Consider the following 24,495-nt stretch of genomic DNA (forward strand, 5'->3'; position numbering starts at 1 on the left):
CAATTCGGTCACAGAGGATTCTGGCGAATGCTTTGTTTTGTCCAAGGTGCATGTTTTCCTGCCACTTGCTATTAGTGCCGAAGGAATAGAGCTGATGTTGGTGGTTGCTTCTTGGAAAACCCGAATGCATCACACAAGAAATAGTGTTATAAACTCATTTCCATTCTCCATCACGCTTTCGTTTTCGTTCCAGATGTTGGAAGCATCGCTTTACATCGCCCAACATCTGCCAGCCGGCGAGGTGGGTCTGTGGGCGTTGGTGCATTGCGAACTCTGGAATGCACTCGGCGAACTGGAATGGGTGCCGTTTCCCGTCCTGCGAAAATCGTTCGACGTTAACGTTCTCGGTGAGTACACCATCCGATGAAACAAAGTATTTTCAGCAACACAGTAACACATGCTCTTGCCCATCTCACAGGTGCCTCACGGTTGACACAGATCATGCTGCCACTCATCCGCAACGGTAAGGGTAGAATCGTGTTCCTGTCGTCGGCTCTCGCCCATCTGCCGTCGCCGGTGCGCGGTGTCCTCTGTGCGACCCAGGCCGCTATTGAAGGATTCGCCGTATGTCTACGGAAGGAGCTGACGCCCCGTCAGGTGGGTGTGTCGATCGTTTGCGCTAGCGAACTGACGGCCGGCGATGCTTGGCTGGACGATAAGGATATGCGCGATCAGGCCAAAACCATGTGGGCCCTGCTGAGCGAGGAGCAGAAGAATGCGTACGGTGAGGATTACTTCGAACAGGCGATTCGTTCGCTAGAACCTTTCTGCTACGGAGTAAGTATTACCGAGAGACACCAAAACATCTTCAGTCCTCCCATCACAATTAAATCCACTTCTGTTTTTCACAGGATGGAGATTTTCAAGCCACCGTTCGTGCGTTGTCCGATGCGATCGTCCGCACGTTTCCGGTGTTTCGTTACACGCCATTGACGTGCAAGGAAAAGTTTCAAATCATCGCTGCCGAGTATATGCCAAGCTTGCTGTACGACATTCTGTTTAAAGCTTAGTCGCGTGCAGGGTATGTAGTTGGTGTAGAGATGCTTGTACTCGTGTCGCTAGTCATTTGATGTTCCCTGCTAGGATGTGATGTAGCATTGCTTAAGGAGTAGAAACCAATCCTCTGTAATAAACATGATTTTCTTTGTTTGCTTAGCAACTAGTAAACATATAAGTGTACACAAAATTATGGCATTTGTTTTAGCATCTTTTGGTTCGTGAGAAAGAAATTAACTAAATGTTTATTCAGCATTAAAAGAGGAAAACCCGAATCTAAAAAAAATCTATAATGTGCTAACACGTTATATCGTTTTGAATTCAAATCAAAAATAACAAATTCCGCGTAAAAGCTCAATCATTTTCAATATCAAAAGCTTCAATATTCTACAAATGAAGTTGAGCGCTTTTGAATTCGGAGATAGTTACATGTAGTAGCTGAAATATACTGTGTATGATGACTACGGTAATTCTTGCATTACGCGAATTGAATCCGGCAATATCTTTTTAAAATGGGTTTCGGACACTCAGGTTGCTGACACTTTTGTTCTTAATTTCAATCTTATTCTTACATTAAAGCTCTACAGTTCACTTCACCATTAGAGCAATAATTTGGAAGAAAAAATTCTAATAAAGATGTATTTTATACATACATTTGTATACAATTCAATTAAAATGAGTTCAAGAAGAAGAGGATGGAAGAACTATGGAGGTCGTCGTTAGATAGCACCAAGACTTTTTCACATGGAGAGAAGACGCGTGCCAGGTTCAAAATCTGATGGAGTAATGGCGTTGAATCATCCACCAGGAGGGACAGTTTATATGATTGCCAGACAACTTCAATCCAACCATGAGATAACTCTCGATTCAGTTTGGATTTTAAGACGGATAAGTAAGTAATGAGGCAATTTTAATAGTTTTTTACAAAACAATATTCAAAACCCTCACAGAGCTTTCAAATAAAAAAATCCGAATATACACTTAACATTGGTCCAAAAATGAATTCATGAAAAAGTACTATAATCTCACAAAAATATTAAGATTTCAAGAAAGATAGGTAAAAAGCACATCACTTTACTATTTTTTTGTACAACACTATCATCATGCCATCGAACCCTGTATTTCCACCGATAGCGCCATCTATTGGTTTATCCAAGACACAGTTCACAACTTTCTCGTCAACCGTTGATTAATTTCGATATTAATATTCAGTGTGTAGCATTTTCATAATGTTTTTAATTCATTGCAGCTCAAACCAAATTGGAAAATTCAATTACAAACATAAAATCATTAGAATCGCTCAGTTTTCTGCTCCGCTTTTCCACCCAAAATGTTTCGTTAAGCTTCGTCCGTCGAGTCTGACGTTTGTTTCGTTGAATAAGTTACGCATTTTTTTCGATTCTTTTCTTTCAGCCGAAACAGCTGTTTTTGTTTGGACGCCAAGTGCGTTTGTTGTTTTATTCATTGGCCGGCATCGGAGTAGTAATGAATTAAAATAGGGCAATCAAACCATGGCGAAGTAGTGTAAAGATACGTAACGAAGGTATGGAACGGTGAAGACTAGTTCAACCCGGTATGATGGTTCAGTGAAGAATTGCAAAGAAGTGGTGTGTGAAACATGAATGCTTTTGTTGAATAATATTCATTGTGTGGTGCAGATGAAGGAGAGAAGATCACTATACAAACGGCATTAATATCAGTTAACGAAAATTTCAAAGAAAATCAACCTGTTTCGCTTCATGATTGCTTGTGGGATTACGCCGTGAATCTCTGCTGCTGTGATAATCACCGATATCTGCTGATCATTTTGATCAGTTTCGTAGTTGTTCCCATTAATGCAAAGTTATGTAGCAATAAGCTGAGCTGTAGATAGATAACCCCAATCTCTACGACATCCCGGGACTATCGAAACGGAAAACGAAACTTGCAACGTCATCGCGCAATCTCGGCTTCCAAGATCCGACCAAGCTCCGTCTTCCGTTACAAGCCCGTGGAAATGAAGCTCACCGGCATGAAAATTGTTGTCTGGTTCGATGCACACACATCGCCACGAGGTGGAATGAGATTTTGATGTCAGTGCACAAGGAAAACAAAGTAGGCACGGCTAAAAAAGTTAACTACCGTGAGTGCCGCAACTGACGGCGATAAGACCGCATCACCGCACCGACTCTAGCTCCCTGACGTTTGGTGGCGTTGTACCGATTTAAGGAAAACACCGTAGAACGGAAACTTAATCCATCGTAATGTATCACCGTCATCCATCTTCATGTGCATGTTGGCCGGTTTTAAGAAGTGATTTCCTTACCCGTAATTGACTTTCCGGTTGAACATGCAGTAGTGTGCGTGTTGAGTTGCTATGTTTGTTTTTCTATCTTTGTTACGACGAGACACTGGATATTACCTTCAGGTAGTAAGCAACAACAACAAAAAACCCCTCCACATAAATCCAATTAATTGAATCCCTCCTTCCAGCATTCAGCTGACGTCAAACGTGAACGAAAGATGCCCAACGATTTGTTCAACATTCTGCCTAATAATGATGATGATTACGCGCACCGAAAAAACGAAACTGTGCGATGAAAAGTATGGTTCGCGAACTTTTCGGTTTGCAGTATCATGTCTTGCGCCACGCACAATTCGCGGACTTAATCCTTATTTGTGGTTTGTTTCGATTAAACCATTCGCGTTACATTTAATCGATATGCTTTATTCATTACCCGCACAGGGTCAGTTTTGTATCGCTTGTGTGCAACAAGCTGGCAACTATCTTACAGTAAGCAATTTTGATTTTTTAATGTACACTTTACGTTGTCTTACATTAGCGGTCACTATTGCGTAACGATGTGATACTCGCGGGCAAGATTACGACCCAAAGGCCGCTTAGTGAATTACAAATCATTCCCTCCCCTGCACATCAAAACCCATACGGAGCGTTTGTTATCGTACACGTTCAGCGGCTTATCTGTTTTCACAAAATCGAAACCCCCGAAAAAAGCATTAAACCGCTCTGCAGTGCGGGGTTGCGTGTGAAGATCACGGTCCGTCACCAGTCAGCACGACCCGGTTACATCAGCACGACCAGTTTGCTATTGTTTATCTATCGGAAAACAGGTTTGAACGGCGTGTATGCAGCTGATTTTGGTAAAAACGACGAAATGGAGGCATAAAAACCCCCCGAGAAGACGTTCAAATGCGTTCGAAAGTGTTTATTGTTTAACTTCATGTCTGTCTGTCTTTCATTTCCATAGGTAATGTTGGATATAACGATGAAGATGGCAAGAGTTTTTGGAGTTTTTCTTGATAAGTTGTTTTGTGAGTCCCCGGGAATTATAAAGAAGAAAAAATGTCCCAAACCAACAAATGTGGTGCAACTTTGGAACAAAATTCCCCACACGAAAAGCACCTTAACCCTGCTGAACAGAAGCAGCAAGAAAACTCGCGCCCCCCCGGGCTGAATGTCGGCAACCCTCAGCTAATGACTTTAACCTTCACGCGGACGCGTGCACCTGAAAATCTCTCAGACAATCATTGTTCAATTGCGCGCTCGCTTGATGGTTTCCAAGTGTTGCGCGAAGCGTATTTCGTTTCGCACAGATACAAATGGGTGGGTACCAAAGGCAGAACTCAAACCTCATCTCATCTGCTTTCTTCTTCACAGACTTCTTCGAGCTTCAGTGTCTTATTCTCTGCCTGATCTGAAGTTGAAGTATCGTGTGAAGTGTCTGAGGTAACAAGCGTTGGCCATGTGAAGCAAAGAATCTTCCACAGCTTCACACCTGATGATGCCGGTGCGTTTAACATATTATGTAAAAGCTTTTCGGGTATAGGTTTGAACATAGTTCAAGGTTTTCGAATGTTCGTCACAGATCGCAGGTGTATAATTTTCTTGATAAAAGTATAATTTCACCAGTATTTGCATAGATATATTTTGCAATATTATCTTGTTTTAAATGTGAATATTACCAATTCTATTCTTCGAATATTATTCTTCAAGACCCTCCTTAAAATGCTTGCTTTTAAGCTCTTGTTCGTCTACTTCCTGTTTGTCTATTTGTCAAACAGAAAACTCTGCTCATCATTCTCACAAAATCTAAAGCCCATTTGTCATCCCTTAGTGCAAGAGACATTCGTTTTTCCATTCTTTCGCCACCATTGTCTGCTCCTCTCCAACGGTTACGATCGTGTTCGTCGTTTGCGTCACGTTCAAGTCACCGTGGGTTAGGAACGCAGCAAAACGACAACAAAAAAGATACAACCGAACCGATCGCTGGCCGAAAACTCAAATTTATTCATCCCCACCGCGCGGGATCGTAGTACGGTGCGCGACTTGCCATACCCGTGGTTGGTTCGTTCGTGGCCGCTGCGTCGCGATCATATGACGTTGAATCTTCGACCGCGACGGAGCGCCCTGCTGCTGCGTAGTGTGCAGCCAAGTGTGAGCGTGTGGACCATTTCTTCGCACGTGTTCTAGTCGTTGACCAATTGGAAGTAGCGAGCGTGTGTGTGTGGAAGTGTACGATCGGGTGTGCGTGTGTGAATTAAATTCGATCCATATTTCGGCAGGGAGCGAAAGCTAGAAGTGGACGACACCTGCAAGCGGGAGCTCCGTCGATTGCGGTCAAGCTAACGGGAACGTGAAATTTTTTGAAACCCAAACCAGTGTTCCCGTTCCAGTGTTGGAATTTGTAGGAAGTGACCGAGTTTTGTGTATTTGTTTCTATGGTCAAGCCGAACGCGGCGCAGAACCGGCTCCGGATCGTTCAGGTGAAACGTGCAACCATACTGTCTGCTTTAAAGTGATCCAAATCAAATAAATCGCAGCCCAACATGATCGGTACGGCGTTGATGATCGGTTTGCCCATTGGGCTACTGTTGGCCATCTTTTTCTTCATGAAATCGTCGAAGGAGATGCCGAAGAACTGGACACAGTTCGTGTGCGAGGTGCGGATGCAGATCTGCGGTTTCCAGGCCCTGCTGGACGATTTCATCATGCGACCGCGGAATAAAGTCGGTAAGTACTGGCTTTTCGAGGTTAGATATATGTTCGTCTAGGGCCTTTGTGACGCTGTGCGGGTACGAGACACACTGCACGCGCAGAGGAAACGAGTTTGCGATCGTTTTTGGCTGCCCGAGAGATGCCGTACCGTGCGGTAATCGATCGATACTCGAAACTTCCCCCAGACGAGTCGCAGAAGGTTGCAAGCCTGTATTAGGCAATCGCGTACGTGCGGTACCATGCATAGATCGAGGTGTTTGAGTATTTGGGGATTTGAGATTTGAGAAATTACATGGGTCCATCATTACCGCCCCATTTCGCAAAGGTTGCATCTTGGTCTCGGGGAAAAGTGAAAGGATGCAATGCCCTCGAGTCGATGAGTCTCCACCATCGGTCAGCAATGAGGTTGATTCGAAGGGTACATATTGTTTTCTTCCCCAGACCACCGTATGATCATGAACTATGATGTTCACCAGGGTCATATAGTTTATGACGATGTCATTCTCCAATAACTACCTCATGCGTGTCATGCTCGTTGCAGTTTATTTAGTTGTTTTATTACTGTTTATTACGCTATAAAAGTAATCACACATTATCGATAATATTTGTTATTGTTTTATTGTTTAATAATGGACCATCCCATGTGCATAAAACCGGTTTGTTTCCATGTGCACTTGGCATTGGAGTTATTGATCGTGAATTGCTTACATTTCGGTAACGTTATTTATAGAAGATCTTTTGCGAGTGGTCTTGCGGTGTATGTAGAAGAATACGTCATTCACTGGTTTTTTTTTCATAACGGTGTGAAATGTATTACCTACACCAAAGATCTTGCCGCTCTCAGGAAAACCAGCCAGATGATTAATTGATATTTATTATTATTATTATTATTATTTATTATTATAAATTAAGTCACTATTGTTTGCCTCGAGGGCTGAACAATCGCGTCAGAACAAGATGGTGATCGTGAAGGTAATAATTTAAAATATTTAAAATATTTTAACCTCCTTGGAGCTTGTTCGCTATGGACCGCCTCCGATCGTTGGCTTTCAAACAACCATTACGCCTACAGCATCCAAAATGCTTGATCTTCCGCTACTCTTCACTGATTCGTAAATCTTTCGAGAGTCTGATTTCTGATTTGAATGATTCCTCGCTAAAGATTCCTCTATGACTGGCTTACCCCAAAAGTTTGATTGATCAAAACACTAATTGTGATGCTTCTATCATTCTTATTAAGATTACAAAGTTTTACTGCACAAAACATTCTTTTATTCCAATATTTCTTCCATTGGTACTTTAAAATTGATGAACTGTTTTGCACCTTCGACTTACTTAGCTGAATTGTTTATTTTCTTCTTATCCCAATGACCCTTTTACACACGTTTGTTTGGTACCGGTGTGGCCAGCTGGCTTGAGGGTAGCGGCGTTGGTCTTCACACGAACGGACTGGACCAAAATCCTATCCGGACCAATCCTCCGTAGCAAGAACTGACTATCCGGCTATGCGGTAAAATAAATCTAGTAAGCCAGAAATGGCAGGCATGATCTTAGTAGGTCGTGTTACGCCAAGAAGGGGAAGAGAGAAAGCGAGATTGGTGCGAAATAAGTTGCTGTTGGTTAATCTATGCGATCTATGCTACAAATTGAGCGAGATGAGATTCAATACACAACGTTCGGTGTACTAGACCACAAGTCTAACCACGAGACCGGTAGGGCCTAATTGAGATTAATTTCATTAGAAAGAAATAAAAAATTATACAACATTATGTTTCTGTCATGTATTATGAATCGACCTAGACATTTAATATTTGATTATTACTCATAACCCCCACTAATCAATGTGGTTCACGTAATGAAGCATGCTTTCCGTTTTTCGAAAATGAATTGTCCAATATGCCTCCATCGATCTGCTGAATAAACGTTTGCCAACCATATGGAAAACGTTTCACAGTTCTAGGTTTTCGTGGTTAAATTCGTCAAGTGGTTTCAATTGTAAAGCGGTAATCGATTCAATCGAATCTATCGTCACCGCATATCAGCGGATAGACACACATGCGCCGAGTGAAGTACTACGTCGAGTGAGAAGATAATTTGATGAACAATCGTACACACCGGGCGAAGATTCACAATCACCATAAATTATCACCATTACAGCGTCCCGCTTGTGCTGGAGCGGACAACAATCAGTTGCCATAATGATCACTCTAACCTCCACATCAAGCCGTAAAATGTTGGCTGGGATGGAAATCGGGCGCGGGTAAATGCATTGTTGCTAACTACCGGTTGCGATTGCATTTTCCGATAGTGAGCCGTTGTCACAAAGGAAAACGTTTTAGTTACATGCGTTACGTGCGTGGCGAGTCGCCGATCGCTTCTGTACGGTACGGATTTAGTTTACCATCACGAACCGTTGACATACGTTGTCGGGGTAGAATCGGCGAGTGTTAATAGCTTTTTAATTAGCTGCTGTTCGCGCTGGACCTGAGCAGGAGTAGCTGAATCGTGGAGCTGATTTTACTCAATCACTTTCGCCGTGCGGGCCACTGCCCGACGGTAGCTAATTTTTGCCCGGTGCACAAGTGTGCATTGAAAGCTTTCAGTGCATTTCCCTGAAACCTTTTAGTCGCTACGCTTAAAGCACTGCATGCCGGTGGATGTGCTCTTTACGTTTGTATACGGTGGACGGAACTTCACCTCAAATCCGAATCCGACCTCGATCAGACGCGTCCGGTATTGATGAAATCGGTAAATTCTTCCCGCATGGTGATGCATTAGCAAGGCGGAAGGATGGACCGGGCATTTGCAAAAAGCCAGCTACCAGCGGGCCGTAATCAGCGAAGATCCGAGATGCAGACGTTGCAACACACCATTTGCTGTTGTTTGTGGAGTGCATTTGGCAGTGGCAGAATGGGAATGGATGGAATGGCAGTGTGCTGCTGAGAGCCTTCTTGTTTGCTGTCGGTCAATAAGTATTGGCCGGGTGTGTGTTTGCCTTCGAAGATGCACAAACAATCCATCCATTACCGATGCCCAGCCAAGCCCTTAACGCCCTGCTCCATCGTGGCTCGGTGGCGAGCAGTATGTATGTGCGGAGGATATATTATACCGACGAGTGGTAAATAGCCGCCAGGTTCGAAGGCCAGATTACCGTAAACGTCAATCGTATTGTACCGGCTCTAACAGCAATGCATTCGCAACATTACCATATTCTAAATTGTATTGCTACACCTCAAAATACGTGTATCCAACCTTGAGGAAATTCTGAACCGGTAGAATGGTGTTGAATGTAATAAATAGATGGTATCAGTTTTACATTTGCTACTCAACACAGTGCATTACCAAGTTATTATTATTATCTCAAAAAACTTCCTAGACGGTTTTTAAACGCTTTACGGTTAATATCTCTAAATCGCGTTTAGTAACGCGCTTTAGTATGTTAACTGACACCAAAGACAAAAGCACGATTTGTGTTAAATAGAAAACTGAACGCAGGATACAAGTTATTGTTTTGCACACTTGGATTAACTTTAGACGCATCGCTTGCTAGACCAATATTAAATATTTTTTTACCTCCTCGTGAATTTAACCTAACGACAGCATATACCCCTGCTATGAAATCGTGTGTATACATGCTATACTTGAAAGATCGTATTCAAATTTTTGAATGCTTTGAAAGGTGAATATTAATCATCTCTTGTTATCAAACAATAACTTACATTCCTTTTTTGTGCCTCCAAAAATCGATACTTCATGCAGCATTAATTTGAAATGTTGATTTTAAAATTTCAACTCTTTAACCGCGGTAATGTATACCCAGCTACAAAATCGATCGGCCGATTTGGCATTCGCTAAATTGCGCACGCAATTCCATATCTAGATCACACGATACCATTAAGTGTTTTACGTTTCACTATCAATGTCACGATTTATGTTATTCGCTTGTGCGATTCCATAAGTTTGGCACGCTATATCCTACCTATTTGCAAATCCTGTACCCGTGCTTTGAAATCGTGTGTATACATGCAATATTTGAAAGATTCAATTCAAATGCTTGAATGTTTTAGTTGCTTAATGGTGAATATTAATTATTTTATGCTCTATTGTTATCAAACAACTTACATTCCTTTTTTGTGCCTTCAAAATTCGATATTACATTTATTATTCGATATTAATTTGAAATGTAAATTTTTAAATTTCAACTCTTCAAGCGGAGTAATACAGGGTTTGGCAATGGGTAGGATATTAAAACCTCTTAAATCCTCATGCGCGTAAACAGCCTCGCAGAATTGGCATTCACTAAATTGTGCACGCGGTTCCATATCTAATTATTGCGATACTGTAGAGTGTTTTGCGTTACACTATCAATGTCACGCTTTAAGTTATTCTTTTGCGCTATTCAATAATTTAAGCGCGCCATAAGCTATTGCTGTAAACTCTGTATATAACCAGCTCCAAAACCGATCGGCTGATTTGTCATTCACTAAATTGTGCATGCGATTCCATATCTGGATCACGCGATACCATAAAGTGTTTTGCGTTTCACTATCAATGTCACGCTTTATGTTATTCGCTTGCGCGATTCCGTAAGTTAGACACGCCATGTCCTATCTATTGCCAAACTTCTGTAAAACTTTGCATTCCTCTTGCGAATCTATTCAGAACTAGCGACTATCAAATTAACAAAGTCGGAGCTTTTGCTGTATTATTTTCTCTAGTAGAACTTGAATGTGCCGAGGTTGATCTGGAGTTGCTGGAATTAGATCCGGATTAATTTGGAATGAACTTTGCTCGCTATCATTTCTATCTCGAATGGCATACTGCTAAATGGCTCTGGGAATGGCTAAACTCGAAACTATAAAACATTTTTGGTTAAGTATTATGGGTTTACAGTCGTTGCTGTTTGTCTCTTTGTCTTCCGTCTTTGTCAAAATATCGACAAAGTTCTCGATAATTTGTAATTAAATAATAGAAGCTGTTTAGACAATACGATCCAGCATTGTAGTTTACTGAATGCTAAACATGAATGCTTAATGAGAAATAAACTTATTGCCAGAGTAGAGCACAAATATTGTCTTAATAAGCAAGGCAGAAGCTTAAAAGTTCCGATGGTTTCTGTTTCACTTATTTCGAGGAACCGGAGGGTAGACTCTGCAAAATCACCCCCACGAAAATGTACTGCGTTGGAGACGATGCTTATTTTTCACTCAACGAAAGCGACGGATAAGAATCGATGGATTCAATTCGTCTATATTTCATATCTGCAGCATGATCAAGCACAGCCGCAGGCAATTGCGAACTCGGTAGCGTTTATCAGCAGCTGCTATTGGTCAAACAATTCACCCAGGATCCACCAAAACACCTTCCACCTATAGCCCTGTACGCTCCTGTGTAACCGCAAATCCGATCGTGGCGAAATCTTCAGATAGGGGTGAAAATGCAGTCCTTATTGGGCCATTATTGGGTGACGATAGCCTGGATAAACACTAAGGGGAAACAATTTTCCGCCCTAGCTGGCGCACCGAGCAGCCACGGGTGCACGGGAGGCGTAGGTGGGGTGCTTCCGTTTCGACATACACATACAATCCTCCCGTGTACCATCCGCCAGCCAGAGTAGGAAATCTTGCACAGTTGGGCTCTGAATTATGACCGGCGCAACCAACGAAACCCCGCCACCCATCAAGGGTGGCAAAAGCAGCGTGATTTATCATTTTCCCGGGCCATCCACCCGGCAATTGCGCGTGGAGCGGAGTGGGGCGTACCCTTATCGGCGACGCAATCGACACGGTTATGCTAAATTGGGTTTTGCAAATGAGGTTAAGTCCATCGAACGATGCGTTCCGGTGCGATTGGGTGGAAATTCGCAACCCCGGGCAGGGCACAACACACGCGTTTACCAAACCCAGTGTGGCCGGTCTGAGGATTCAGGCCTGCAAAAAGGCACCCGCCCAGCCCGGTTTTGGGTGGAAAACGGTTTTTGGAAGAGTTCGATTTGCTGCCAATTCTATATCTAGCAGCGTGTGCATATCGTCGAAATGCAATTTGTGGAATGTTTTAGCATCGGTGGTTTTTCGACGGAACAGTGCGCCTCCTCTCGTACCGGTGTGTTGGAGGCTGTGCAGTCAAGCGGTCAAAAAACCATCTCGCCACTTGAATTGGCAGCAAAGAGCGGGCGAACACAGAACCGTACCCTCGTGTGTGCGTTCAACTTTTGCGGCCAAATTTCTCTTTCATCCAAAGGTGGAAACATTTGAATCGGACGTTTAGCTGTTTTTCACTTCCACCGGATATACAAGGTTTTGTTCCCTGGGGGTTTGCGATGGTTGCATCGCTTGAATGGCCAATCATTGCCAAACTTTTTTTTATCGTTTGTTTTCATTTAGGAAGGAAGAAAGTTAACTTTTAATGGTTTTATAACTTTTTTCGAGCATATATAACATAAAAAGCGCATAAAAATACTCGTTTTTTTAAGATTTAACTCATAACTTTCAACTATAAACAACTTTACTTTGCGGAAATTCGAGTATCTGGATAAATATTCCACTATGTATAGTCCATAGAGCTGTAAAAGTACTCTCATTTATTTGCATAAGGACAGTAGTACAATGCTCTTTCTCGGTATTTTTAAGTATCGAATTGTCTTAAATTAACTATATTTTATCGTAAAAATATTACCATTCCAAAAAATCATGTAATTTACCCTGTAACAAATCACCAAGACGACTTGTTTTTGCACTTGTCTCCATATATTTCCCCTCACTGTGTCACGATCTTAAGGTTATCTTGGATAATATTGTGGTATACTAATAGGCGAAGTTAGGGAATTTCGTTTATAGTGTATGACTTTTTATTTTTCGTTTATAGATTTAATTTCTGCTTACTGTCGGGCAGAGTTTCCCCTTACACGGATATAAATTCTGATGATCTCAGTTAATCCTTAACCGCTATTTATTCCAAAATCCTACCTATCTAGTCCTAGCTAACATTATGTATTCCTAATTTTCTTATGCTAACTATTCTAATGGCTATCCCTATCTTTATGTAACCTATCCTATTCTATCTTATTTCGCTATACAACTACCAATCACGCTCTTCTCTATTAAATACTAACAGACTAACAAATACAAACGAACCTATGTCTAAGTAAACCATAATCTAATATTCATCTACAATATGTTGATTTTTAGTGAGCAACAACCTCAAGGAAGTCTAGGCCTGCCATTTCTGGCTTTCTTTGACTCTATTTACTCGTATCCTCGGATAATCAGTTCTGCATGCGGATGATTGGTCCGGATGAGATTTTGGATCGGTCCTGTTGTGTGAAGATCAATGCCGCTACCAATATACCATCAGGCTGCCTCAATCTTTCAATCCGTTTCGGGTAATTTTGGAGATCAATAATGCCCGTTGGTGCATGTCCGCTGCTTTTGGAGTTCAAATATGTAAGAGAGAGTCATTATTAAAAGGTTATTTGAAGTTTCACAACAGTGAAACTTCTTAATAGACCTCAAATAAAATAAAAACATAAGACGATCTTTAGACTCTAATAGCGATGATGCATAACTTTAACACTATCCGATCTAGTAATTATGACCGAGTTGTTGTTGAGTCGACTTATAAAGACTTTTTACAGTTACATTCGTCTCTTACTGTGACAAAATTTAAAATTTATCGCTAGAGGTCAATTTCTTTGAAGAATTGTATTAGAGGGATCTGACAGGATTGGGTAGAGTAATATCAAAGTTATTAGAAATATTGTATTTGTTGCGTTTAGTGAAGTAGCCGTAGCCCTCTTTTAAAATATGGAGTATTGTGATAGGTACTCCGCAATAGCAACGGTGTGAAGGGTCTGATTTATTCTGTCTATAGCTGTGCGGCATATTAGTATGTCCTATGCGTAGACGCGAGACGACTCTCTGATCTTGGTTGGATTGCACATCTATCCAAGCGTCTGTGGTTGCTTTGATCTGTCTCTTAAGAAACTGTATTGTTGGAGGTGCCAATGATTATTCCAGAAATTGTTAATTGTGGTTGTTGCCCAGGTTATCATATCCTACTTTGAGAGTTCAGTGTTATTCATGCATTACTCAGCAGATGCATCCCCACTAATGACTAATTACAATACCTAGGAACCCAGAATAAGAGTTAATATGACTGAAACGCTTCATTTTCTCTTTATGAACTCATTTAGCTATTTTATTTTTTCGGCTTAAACAATTCTTTTGTAACTTTAAATATATTTAATACCTTTTCATCTGACTTTTTAAATACCTTTTCTGTTATCCGTACTCCGAACTCATTTTGAAAGTCTTAAAAATTGTTTCTAAAAAGACAATCAACGAAAGAAAACGCTTGGTAGTTCTAGTGTTCTGTGAACACTTTGACTTCAAATCCTCAATACAGCGTTTCAAATCTAAATAATTGTTTGTTTACGCAACACATGCTTAGTATAGGTTGAAGTACAGTGTTCAAGCCATAGGATCTTTCATACACTAAATAAAAAATAAACTTAAACTAAACGAATAGATTAAAAACTAAAATAATAAATATGTTCTCCAATAAAGTACCACAAGCAATGACATAATGAGTTAAAGGTTTTTTTTACCTTAACTTAAAGAATAGAACCATATGATCTAAGCTAGATGCACTAACTAAAAGAGGACAATAAAAATAATGCAAATTTTCTTCCAGTTACAAAACATATCTGCTATTTCCGAATGCTTCGCAGATCGAAATCAGCACAGTATTGAATGGAGGAATTGTATATTTTATTTGCAACGAGTTCTTCACTAATTACACACAGGGAAGAAAATAAAAACTACTTCAAGCTTCTATTCGATTTGCAAAATCTTTACAGCGCTGCTGCGCTGACAAAACGTTGGTGCTGCTAAAAACATACAAAGGGAGGCACCAAGCGAAGATTTAATTATCCGATAGCCGTGGAAAGTGGACACTCATTGGAATGCACAATTTGTTTAGTTCTTGGATCGTTACCCGCCGCGTTACTGGCGTGCGCGAGCGTGTGCTTTGCCATTCTACCTCAATCCTTTCGCGAAAGGTGCATCGATGCGCTTTGTCCGCAGAGTCATCGTCATTCGGTGGCACAGTATGTCTTCCACTCGGGAATAGAGTACCCGTAGTCAGTTTATTGTGTCGATGCAAAAGAAGAAAAAAAAACCCCTTATCGACGTTGGAATGTTTGTACATTTTAACTGCATTTAAACGACATGCCGTCACTGTAAAATGCTTCCCACAAAACAGTCCGTTATCGGAGCGCGCGGATTGCAAATGAACGATGATCTCGATGGTTCTTGATGAGTTTTTTTTGTTTCTGCTTGTTTGTTGCCGCTTTGTTTTGCTTTAATAGAATTGATTTCTTCTCCACCCGTTCTGCACCGATCGGCGATTGTGAAGCGATTGGAATGCTTTTTCGATTACCGTGGACAATTTCCCCACCCCGTTTCCCCAACTTCCACATACGCTACCCTGGCCATAATTGATGGAATCAATTTTTCATCTCGATTTCAGTTTCTTCGGTCACAGCTCCGGGTCTTCTCCCGCATACCATATCGGCCATGGGAAAATAGGCACACAAAAGAGAGAAAGCACAACAAAAAGAAGAAACAAAACGAAAAACCACCACAGTCCCGAAATAATCACCAAAAAACCTCAGTGTAAATCAGTTCCTTTTCCCTACGGGGTCGGGGTCGGAACATTCGAAACACGATCCATTTTTCCGATTGGCGCGTTTCCGTGTCGGTGTGAGACATGAATTCCGATGATTAAACAATCATTTGGCGGCGGCAAGCGTGAGCTTTTCCCGTATGCGCGTGTATGTGTGTGAGGTTGTCCTGTTAAATGCAAAATTAATTGTGCAATTTTCTCCCGTGGTTCACGGAATGCATGTGTGTTTTTTTTTGTGTGCTGCGCTCTCAGTGTTGCCAGGATATGGAACTGACTTTTGCCTTCATGTCATTCAAGGGGGTTTCGACATGCCCGAGCGAGTGAAAGAAAGCAAGCGACCAGGATGCACCGGTTCATTAAGAGCCGAGGTCACACAAAGCTCTCGCATACAACCAGCACCTGTACCGGCGCACAGGAATGTCGAGCCAATTCCCAACGCGACAGCTCCGGGGCACATAACGACCGTACGGCATAACGGCATAGCAAACCCCCTACATCGAAGGGGCAATCAGGGAGGGAAGGAACGGAACCGAACCCCCCCCCCCCCTTCTCCCCCCACCCCCCTTTCCCATTCGTTTTTCCACAGCCCGGATCCGGAAACCAATGAAATGATCCTCCACTCACACAATACCACAAGCCCATGGCAATTTCCACGGTCGTCCGGATTTCCCTGCACTCGGCCAGCAGAAATTATATGTATCTGTGCTGTGCGGCCAGGCAGCACTTCCAAAGCAAATTAAAGCACTGTGCCCAGTGTTGGCTTCCGGTCGCTCGTCGGTCATAAATGGATGGACACAATTTGCCTCTTTTAAATACTATCGTTTTTTGTGTGCGTGTGTACCACGATGGTACGTTTCCACAATTGGGCTTATCTTGGTGTGATTTTTTTTTTTGTTATTGTGTTGTTGCATCCCCGTTCGGGGCAGTGCCGGAAATTGCAACCCAGCATCAGCGAGCGAACCTGGCATGGATATTACTTTTCATCCAACCGTAGGCCGCTAATACAGCGGGTACAGTGCGCGGTGCCCGTGGGATTTTCCCCGTGGCTTTTTCGGTGGCTCGGCTAATCTTAATCGAGCAGTGATTGGGAATTCTTTGCCATCGTTTAATACGGATGGAATCATTTTTTTCGAGTGTGTGCGCGGTGCCTACATCAAAGCCATCGAATGATTACGCGAAATTGAGCATTGAATTGGGTGTTTTTTTTTTCTTTCAAAGCCATAAGCAATTTTAGACATAGAGATACTTCATACGCAGGATTTGCTGTTTAATTGTGGTTATATGAGGATATCACTAGAGCCCTATTCTCCCTAGGGCTACTATTAGATATGAAAAATTAACTAAAGCTAATTGCTGAAATATGCAGCAATCTATCTGTGCGGTATAGAGGTACGCAGGTATATACAATTTATATCTTTATGAGACTTTTTTCCACTATTTGTTCTAATGGGTTTTAACAAAAATAATACTATAAACTTTTGTCCTAAAGGCATTAAGTTAAAATCTCAAGAATGTATTAAAACAACTTCATATCACTTGATGTACCCTCCGTTTACATAAACCATAATATGTCTTTTGAAGAAAATTCTTTGATATTATTTGCCATGTGCGTGATATAACAGGCTCGTTGGGATTCATACCTGCGTGAGATGATCAGAAGACTTGTGATTTAACTCCCAAATAGAATAACCCATCAGGAAATGGCGATCCATCCTGTCGTAGGAAAACGTTTCTGTTTCTTTTTAGAAGTCAGAGAAGCTCAGATATGTTAGATTCATAAGCTTAATGGATCGTATCGAGTTGCAAGCAATCTTCGCCCTTTTTTGCGCCGAATATAGCCAATACATTATTTATAATATTCTCTCGTTTCTGGAAAAAAAAACCCGATCGTCGAATAGATGCATAAATCATTCGTGAAAATTAAGTTCTATAGAGAGTGAAGATAAAGATCGAGACAAAGTGATCAGACATCGTTCCTCCAGGAAGTTTTAATAATGGAGTGAAGAAATACTGTTACACGAAGGTATTAGTAGAAAAGCTTCATCTAGTCCAAAGCTCACAATATCCACAATGATTCTAGAAAGAGCTGGAAGCGATGAACAGAAGAAACTGGCGAATTATTTCTTTCTGACTAAAGCCTAAGTGTCTTGATGAGCTTAAACTGACCCTGAAAATGAACTGACTGAATGAGCATACATAAATGCGCTGTACTTCATGTCCTCCATCAGCAAGATAAGCATTACTGTCCATGTTCCAGAAGGAAGGTCTTTAGGTCTTTAGGTCACGATCAGAAAGAAACGAGATGTGGGAAGACACATTTTCTTCATTGAAAACTTGAGGTGATTTTGGATGTGGTAACAAAGTGTCTACCCGAAGCTGTTGCTTTCATCAGTAATTATGGCGTGACGTTTCACGAAAGAGTATCAACCCTCCAGACTACCCTGCAATATAGTGTGGAAATGTTTCATGATAAAACTTCAAACGAAGAATCTTATTCGACAATATTGAGGGCCAAACGAAGGCTCAGTCGAAAACGGTTACTCTCAAGATCCCGGAAAGCTGTTTTCTGTGTTGCCGGTGTTGTGCAATCTCGCTAGGATGTCGATGCAATTCTCTATTTTCTTCTTCTCCTTCTTCTTCCTCCTTTTCTTGGTGTAACGATCTGTTGGGTCACACCTGGAATGTTTGGCCTTTATTTATATTTCTGCGATGTATTTCATTTATATTCCGATAGTTAGTAAACCATACAATGGTACTCGGCAGAGCTCTTTAACGATCACTGAGGACTATGGATAATTAAGTTTAATTGTTGGAAGTGTATGAAATTCGGCTTGTGCCCATAAAAGTTAGACTTATTAAACCGTGTATTAAAGTTTAAATAACTTAAAGATAATTTCGTCTTCCTCAATCCTAGTCGAGGTATGAGGTCGGTCTTTTTTATATCATTTTATTTTGGGGATATTTTCATTTTATCATGCATTTTATGCATTTTTTCATGCATTTTATCAAATTAATTTGTTGCATTTATGATTTACATCGAACGAGGCTTTTTTTAGACGATTAAAATAATTTTTTTTAATCTTTAGCACATCCCCCCGTGCAATTTTCAGACTATTCTTCTCATATTATTCTCAAATTGATCTAGATAGAATGGAAAAAACACTTTTAAAAAGCTTTCACAATACACAAAAAGTTGAAGAGACTATTTTAAGAGCATTATACGCCCTGGGGAAAGTATAGTTCCGACCATATATTATTGTCCACCCTATTGTTCTACCTCATCATTGCTTGATCTCGAAACAAAAAAAAAATAAAGATTGAACACCTGCAACGCGGTGAAAATAATCACACCTCCATAAGGCGATAAAGTTAATAAAGAGCCTTCATTTTCCAACCTGCATTGTGGTATATTTCGTCGCAAAAAAAAAACAAACAAACAAACCAGCATCGCTGTTTTCGTTTCTTCACACTATTTTCTCCATTTTTGCATCGCTTGTTTGACTATATGCACTGAAAACGAAAAAAAAAAACAAAAACAAAAAAGGGAAAAGGAAAGGAATATTAAGCTTCAAATAAAACGCAATCCTTCAACGCACTACACTTCGAGCCACCAAAAAAAGAAAGGGACCTCATTTTCACCGCGCAACGCCCAACGGTGAATGATGCGAAATTGACACTGTCAGCGCCGTAGAAAGAAAGTAAATAAAAACCCCTTTCAACACTTTCGAACATCGGGGCAACCCAATTTATCGAACGCCATGGACATTTTGTTTTAGCTCGGAAACGGCTTTTCATCTGTCGGGTTTTTCCTTTTAAAAATGACGCTCCCTCTTGCATGCATGCCAAAAGTTTATTCCAATTCCGTGAAAATCATCCCAAATGTGGCCACTGCAACAACGCCCGCCATTTTTCTCGGTGCATTTGCAAAGCGATAAAACCTCACACCTTTAATTTTTCAACATTACGCCCACCATCCGGACCACCACCAGTTCTGCTCTCGATTATTTGGTTCAATTACCATTTTTCGGAACCTGGGGCAAAAAAACCTGTCAGTGCGAATCTCGTCTGCCTGTGTCTGCCATCGCGCCTTTCATTTGCACGTGGTACAGCGTGGTTCACCCGTGCGCCATGTGCGCGCGTTCCCGGTCTCTGTATTATAGAATTAAAATTTTAATTTCGCCTCGCTCCGTATCGATTCGGGCTCTCACCGGGGTGCGCCGTATGTACCGCTCGCACGATAAACCATTGATGGAGGGTGATAACAAATAGAGAAAGGAAAAAAATAAGAATCAAGAAAAAACTACCCTCCCCCCTCATAAAAAAAGAAAAACCATCACTCCCCAATTGCCACCGACAGATATATGTGGTGGGGAGTTCGAATTTTGGGGGCCGAATTTTATTTGGATTCAATTATAAAATGGCAGATAGCAGCGCGGTAGCTGCGACACCAGCTTGCCTAGCACCATCTGGTTCTTGTTTTGTGGTTGCGTGTCATTGTGCTGTGCATGGACCTGAGGATGCGAGTGGTAGTAGGCGATGCCGTTGCTATTTTTAATCAGTGCCAACAGCTGTTGCTACCTATATGTGTCCTTCCGGGCCCCCCGTACCTTGTAGAACGGAACGAAAAAATGCCCGATAGCCGACAGATAAAGACATTCCCCGGGGTAATGGTATGAATCCATGGCGCGCTTCCGTCCATACTCACAGTGGAATGTGTGATGAAACATTCGAAGCGTTCCGTATTAAGGACATGCTTCTTGCTGTTGGTAAAAGCAAAATACATCATTCTGGTATCTTCGTTTCTCCGTTTTGCAGAACTGTATAAGCAGCCGGGCAAGATTGCGCTCATCACCGGTGGAAATCGAGGCATCGGACTACGCATCGTCAGGAAGCTGGTGGAGTGCGACATCGAAGTAATTCTTGGTACGTCCCGCTTGGGATGATCCCGACCGGAGTTGTGCGTATTTCTATAACGTTCTTCCCCCCATCCCAAACGCAGGTGTTCGCAATCCGATCGATTCTCGGAAGGCGGTAGAAGCCTACCTGGAACACGCCAAGATCCCGCCCGGCAGCTGCAAGCTGCACTACGAACAGCTCGACATCGGCAATATGAAGTCGGTGCGAGAGTTTGCCGCCAAGATTAGGACCAAGTTCGACAAAATTCATCTCCTCATCAACAATGGTAAGTTTTCCCTGTGGCCGATACATCAACGTGGCCACCCGGTTAACCCTCTGCATTTCGTGTCCTTACAGCCGGTGTTATGAGCGTCCCGTTCAAGCTGACTGGCGAAGGTTTCGAATCGCACATGGCCATCAACTATTACGGCCATTTTCTGCTAACACATTTGCTACTGCCACTGCTCAGGGCAGCCGGTACGGTTGAGTGTAAAGCGCGCGTCGTTAACGTATCGTCCTGTGTGCACAAAATTGGAGAAATCGATTACAACGACATTAACAAAGTGTAGGTATTACCCAAAATACAGGGTTACCCGTGCAGGATTTGCGCCATAAAACGAAACCCTACTAATTGCTTTTCATTTCACCTTTTTTTTTATTTTCTTCCGGCAGCAAAAACTACTACCCGGCGGATGCGTACAACCAGAGCAAACTGGCCCAGGTTCTGTTCGCGAAGTACCTCAACTTAATTTTCGCAGAGGAAGGAATGCCGATCCTGTCCAACTCGCTGCATCCCGGTGTCGTCAATACGGATCTGTTTGAGCATTCCAGTACCAACTACATCCCGTGGGTGCGGGCATTGCTGTTCAAGAACCCGGAGGAAGGCTCGCGTACCGTCGTGTATGCGGCCATCGCACCGAAGCTGGAGACGCGTGGTGGATGCTACCTGAGCAACTGCCGGGAAGCGAGCAGCCACCGGTACTGGAACAACTCCGTCCAGTGCGAAAAGCTGTTCAACTTCACCTGCGATACGCTGCGTATCGATGATTACTTCTACAAGCGTAACTAACGCGCTCCCCCTCAACAAAAAAAAACCCGGTGCGCTCGTTGTTGCAACATTCCCTCCACATTGTTCGTTGCATGGCACCCTACTGCAGCATCACAAAACTGTTAACGGGATGATTGTTTATTTTTCTTTCTTCGAATAATGAAGGTGTACTGCAGGTACTTGTAACTGCAACGAACGATTGTCGTCCATCCGTTAGATGTTGTATCCGATCGTTATCCCAAGCACGATAACAATCTTCACAGGTGCTGAGACGGTGTGCCGAAGGAAGAAGAAAGTAATCATGCAATTAGGATTTACAAAAGTTAGAAGCTAAAGGGCTTTATAATTGAAATGCTTTCCCCCTGTGTATCGGTTAATTTGGATAGGATTTTAAGGAGTCAAGGAAAAAAAAACCCTCGCCGAAGAAAGCACCATTGTTGGGCATTTACGTTAAAGCGGTACCAGATTTGCTTCGAGCAAACTGCCGTCTTTAAAGGGTTCTTGTCCACCCCTCTTCCCTCGAGGTTTACCTGCTTAACGTGTTTGCATAGGACGTGTTCGGATTAGGGGTTGTTGTGGTGAAGTTCGTTGTTTGTTTTTGCCTTACCGTTCCACAGCACACTCTCGCGCGAAAGCTTCACCATTTTCCCAAGTCGTCGATTTTCTTTCATAAAACATTTTACATCCCCCAAACACGGCGTACCGTTTCAGTGCACATTCGCTATATTTTAACATCATCAGCATCGTTATTATTATCATCTGTCGGGTTGTTTTTTCTCTTCTTTCTTTTTGGCTTATCGACAAGCGCGTGTACCGCTTTAGTGTTTTTTGTTTATTTCTATTGACACGCTCAATGCAGTGTCCCGATTTGGCAATGGTTCGTATGTATTTATCCTTAAGAAGTTCGTACAGCGTTTTTATTTACAGAATTTGTAACAAGATGTAGTGTAATGAAAAGGAACGCCCCCGATTAAGGAGAAGCTTACTGAAAGTTTCCTTCCGCTTCATTAGGTTTAATTGATGAGGGATATCTAATGGGAGGATGCACATAATATCACAAACAAAGCATTCAGAACTACGGAAGGTAAGAAACTGTGCCGCTTTTCATTATTTGTTGTATGCCTTTAGGGTTCGGTAATCAATTATTTCTTCCTCTAAATTTTTGATTCCGAAACGACACCGTATTGTCCTTAGTTTTTTTTTTATCGCTTTGCAGTGCGACTAATTTGTAAAACTAAAATGTAACAAAATAATACAAAGTGAAACCTTCGGTGATAGCCAATGAAATCATTGTAAAAAGCCACACTGTCACACTGTCGCGCGAATTGATTACTAGCTATCTGTTGCTTTACTTAGCGAAAGAGAAAAATTCACTACTATTCGAAAAATGTTCGAACCCTAATCCACCAGTAGGAATTGTTTGTTTCTTTTTGTTTGGCCAAAATAGAGCGAACGTTCCTGTCGATTTGCTGTAGAATTTATCTATTTTAGCAGAAGTTTTTTTTTTACCGTCGTTTTGTTTCTTCATTTTATTTGTTGCATTTTTTAGTAACACCCATCCCTAATATATGAACACAAAAAACAAACAATTGTCATTCACATCCTATGTATACGCATTCGTGTGTCTGTTTCCTCCCTCATACTTTATATAAGGGTTAAAGGAGGTACCTATGCACCTGTCCCTACATATTCGAGGCATCCAATTAAGACCGCTTGTTGATGGTAACGAGAAATAGAAGGGATAGAGAAATAGTGGGATAGATATTAGAAAAAACGGAAGCAGGAAAAAGGAAAACGAAGCGGCTCGAAAAAGGGCATCCCAGGCGTCCAATCGGTTTACTTATGGGCTGTTAGTCTTCCTTGTTTTGTTCTGTTCTTTTTAATAATAATACACCACCACTCGGTACTGACTGGTTTCCTTTCTGTTACCTTTCTCTAGGACGATCGAAACGGTGCCCGCCTGAAGTGACGCCCTGCCAGCGTAATAAAGAAGCGTTCGGTTTCCGGTTTTTGTGCTCTACCTCTAGGCCGTCGTCATAAGTCTGCAGAGCCTTGTGAGCCCCACTCGGGCTCTACTCGGGGCAGGATTACGAACCATGCATCTGCCATCGTCGTAGCATTACCATTAGGTGGCCAGTAAGCAGCAGCGGTATGCTTAAAACCAAAACCACAAACCGCAACCGGTGAAGTTCTGCGCGTCGGGCGTCGTAGAGAAAAATGGAAAAGAACAAGACAAGGTTGTTGTTGTTAGTAGCGAGAAACGGTGACGTACCAGAGGGCACGATACAATATCCGATGAAGATGGACCGAGATCGGTCGGTGCTGAAGCGACGGAACTGTGTGAAAGCGAATTATGTTACACCCGTACCGGTCGGCAATGGATGGTGGCCGAAATGAAGTGGAGATGGCTTTATTGGATCGGCAAGTAGGCGGGGCGGATTGTTGCACGATACGGGACCACAGACAGGGGGCAGGTTAATACTGCTGTAACGTGATACGCTGTGGCTGTGGGGGAAGCTAGAAGCTGCCCATCACCGTCCGGCACTGGTGTGGGTAGTAAATTGAACAAAATGGCTTACTACTTTTGAGGTGAACCATGGTTCGTTGGCTGCGTCTTTCCGCATTCCGAATTGTTGGTTGCTAATTTCCTGGCCTTTTATTTCCTCACACCAACCACATGAAGTGCCATGCTTCTCCCAAAGGTTATTTTTTGCCAATGTTCGGTAGTTGGTTACATGGCAAAAATAAACGCTTCAACTTTCACTCGGAAGGGGAATTCATTAGAAGCGTCACTGTGGACGTCCATCATTCAGAGAGCAAAGCACGTCTTGTACCCCGGTACTTTGATTCCTGTACGTTGAATCGAAGCACCTAC

The 24,495-nt window shown here is 42.2% G+C and overlaps 3 protein-coding genes across 6 annotated transcripts in view; 2 read left to right on the forward strand and 1 right to left on the reverse strand.

Moving 5' to 3' along the window:
- The window catches only part of LOC128301813 (D-beta-hydroxybutyrate dehydrogenase, mitochondrial), a 45,538-nt gene extending 44,363 nt beyond the window's left edge, over window positions 1-1,175 (forward strand). For both annotated transcript variants that reach the window (XM_053038449.1, XM_053038456.1), the window contains exons 5-7: window positions 194-347; window positions 419-777; window positions 852-1,175. In XM_053038449.1, the coding sequence (XP_052894409.1) occupies window positions 194-347; window positions 419-777; window positions 852-1,010 (672 nt within the window). In that variant the 3' untranslated portion in view covers window positions 1,011-1,175. The remainder of the gene's footprint in view (window positions 1-193; window positions 348-418; window positions 778-851) is intronic.
- A 1,241-nt stretch (window positions 1,176-2,416) lies between these two features.
- LOC128310712 (dehydrogenase/reductase SDR family member on chromosome X) lies at window positions 2,417-21,805 on the forward strand. 3 transcript variants are annotated; one of them, XM_053047417.1, is made up of 6 exons: window positions 2,417-2,539; window positions 5,560-6,007; window positions 20,492-20,599; window positions 20,676-20,858; window positions 20,930-21,137; window positions 21,245-21,805. In XM_053047417.1, the coding sequence occupies exons 2-6, from the start codon at window positions 5,824-5,826 to the stop codon at window positions 21,639-21,641; spliced, it is 1,080 nt and encodes a 359-aa protein (XP_052903377.1). In that variant the 5' UTR covers window positions 2,417-2,539; window positions 5,560-5,823; the 3' UTR covers window positions 21,642-21,805. The 3 variants fall into 3 exon arrangements, with proteins under 3 accessions (XP_052903377.1, XP_052903378.1, XP_052903376.1); XM_053047418.1 differs by having other exon boundaries at window positions 2,424-2,539; window positions 5,657-6,007; XM_053047416.1 differs by lacking the exon at window positions 2,417-2,539 and having other exon boundaries at window positions 5,243-6,007.
- A 534-nt stretch (window positions 21,806-22,339) lies between these two features.
- LOC128296929 (uncharacterized) overlaps window positions 22,340-24,495 on the reverse strand; it is a 30,815-nt gene continuing 28,659 nt past the window's right edge. The window contains exon 5 of the mRNA XM_053032461.1: window positions 22,340-23,811. Coding sequence (XP_052888421.1) covers window positions 23,708-23,811 — 104 coding nt within the window. The 3' untranslated portion in view covers window positions 22,340-23,707. The remainder of the gene's footprint in view (window positions 23,812-24,495) is intronic.

The sequence above is a fragment of the Anopheles moucheti genome, chromosome 2 (genome assembly GCF_943734755.1).
Source record: "Anopheles moucheti chromosome 2, idAnoMoucSN_F20_07, whole genome shotgun sequence".
NCBI classification, from domain to species: Eukaryota; Metazoa; Arthropoda; class Insecta; order Diptera; family Culicidae; genus Anopheles; species Anopheles moucheti.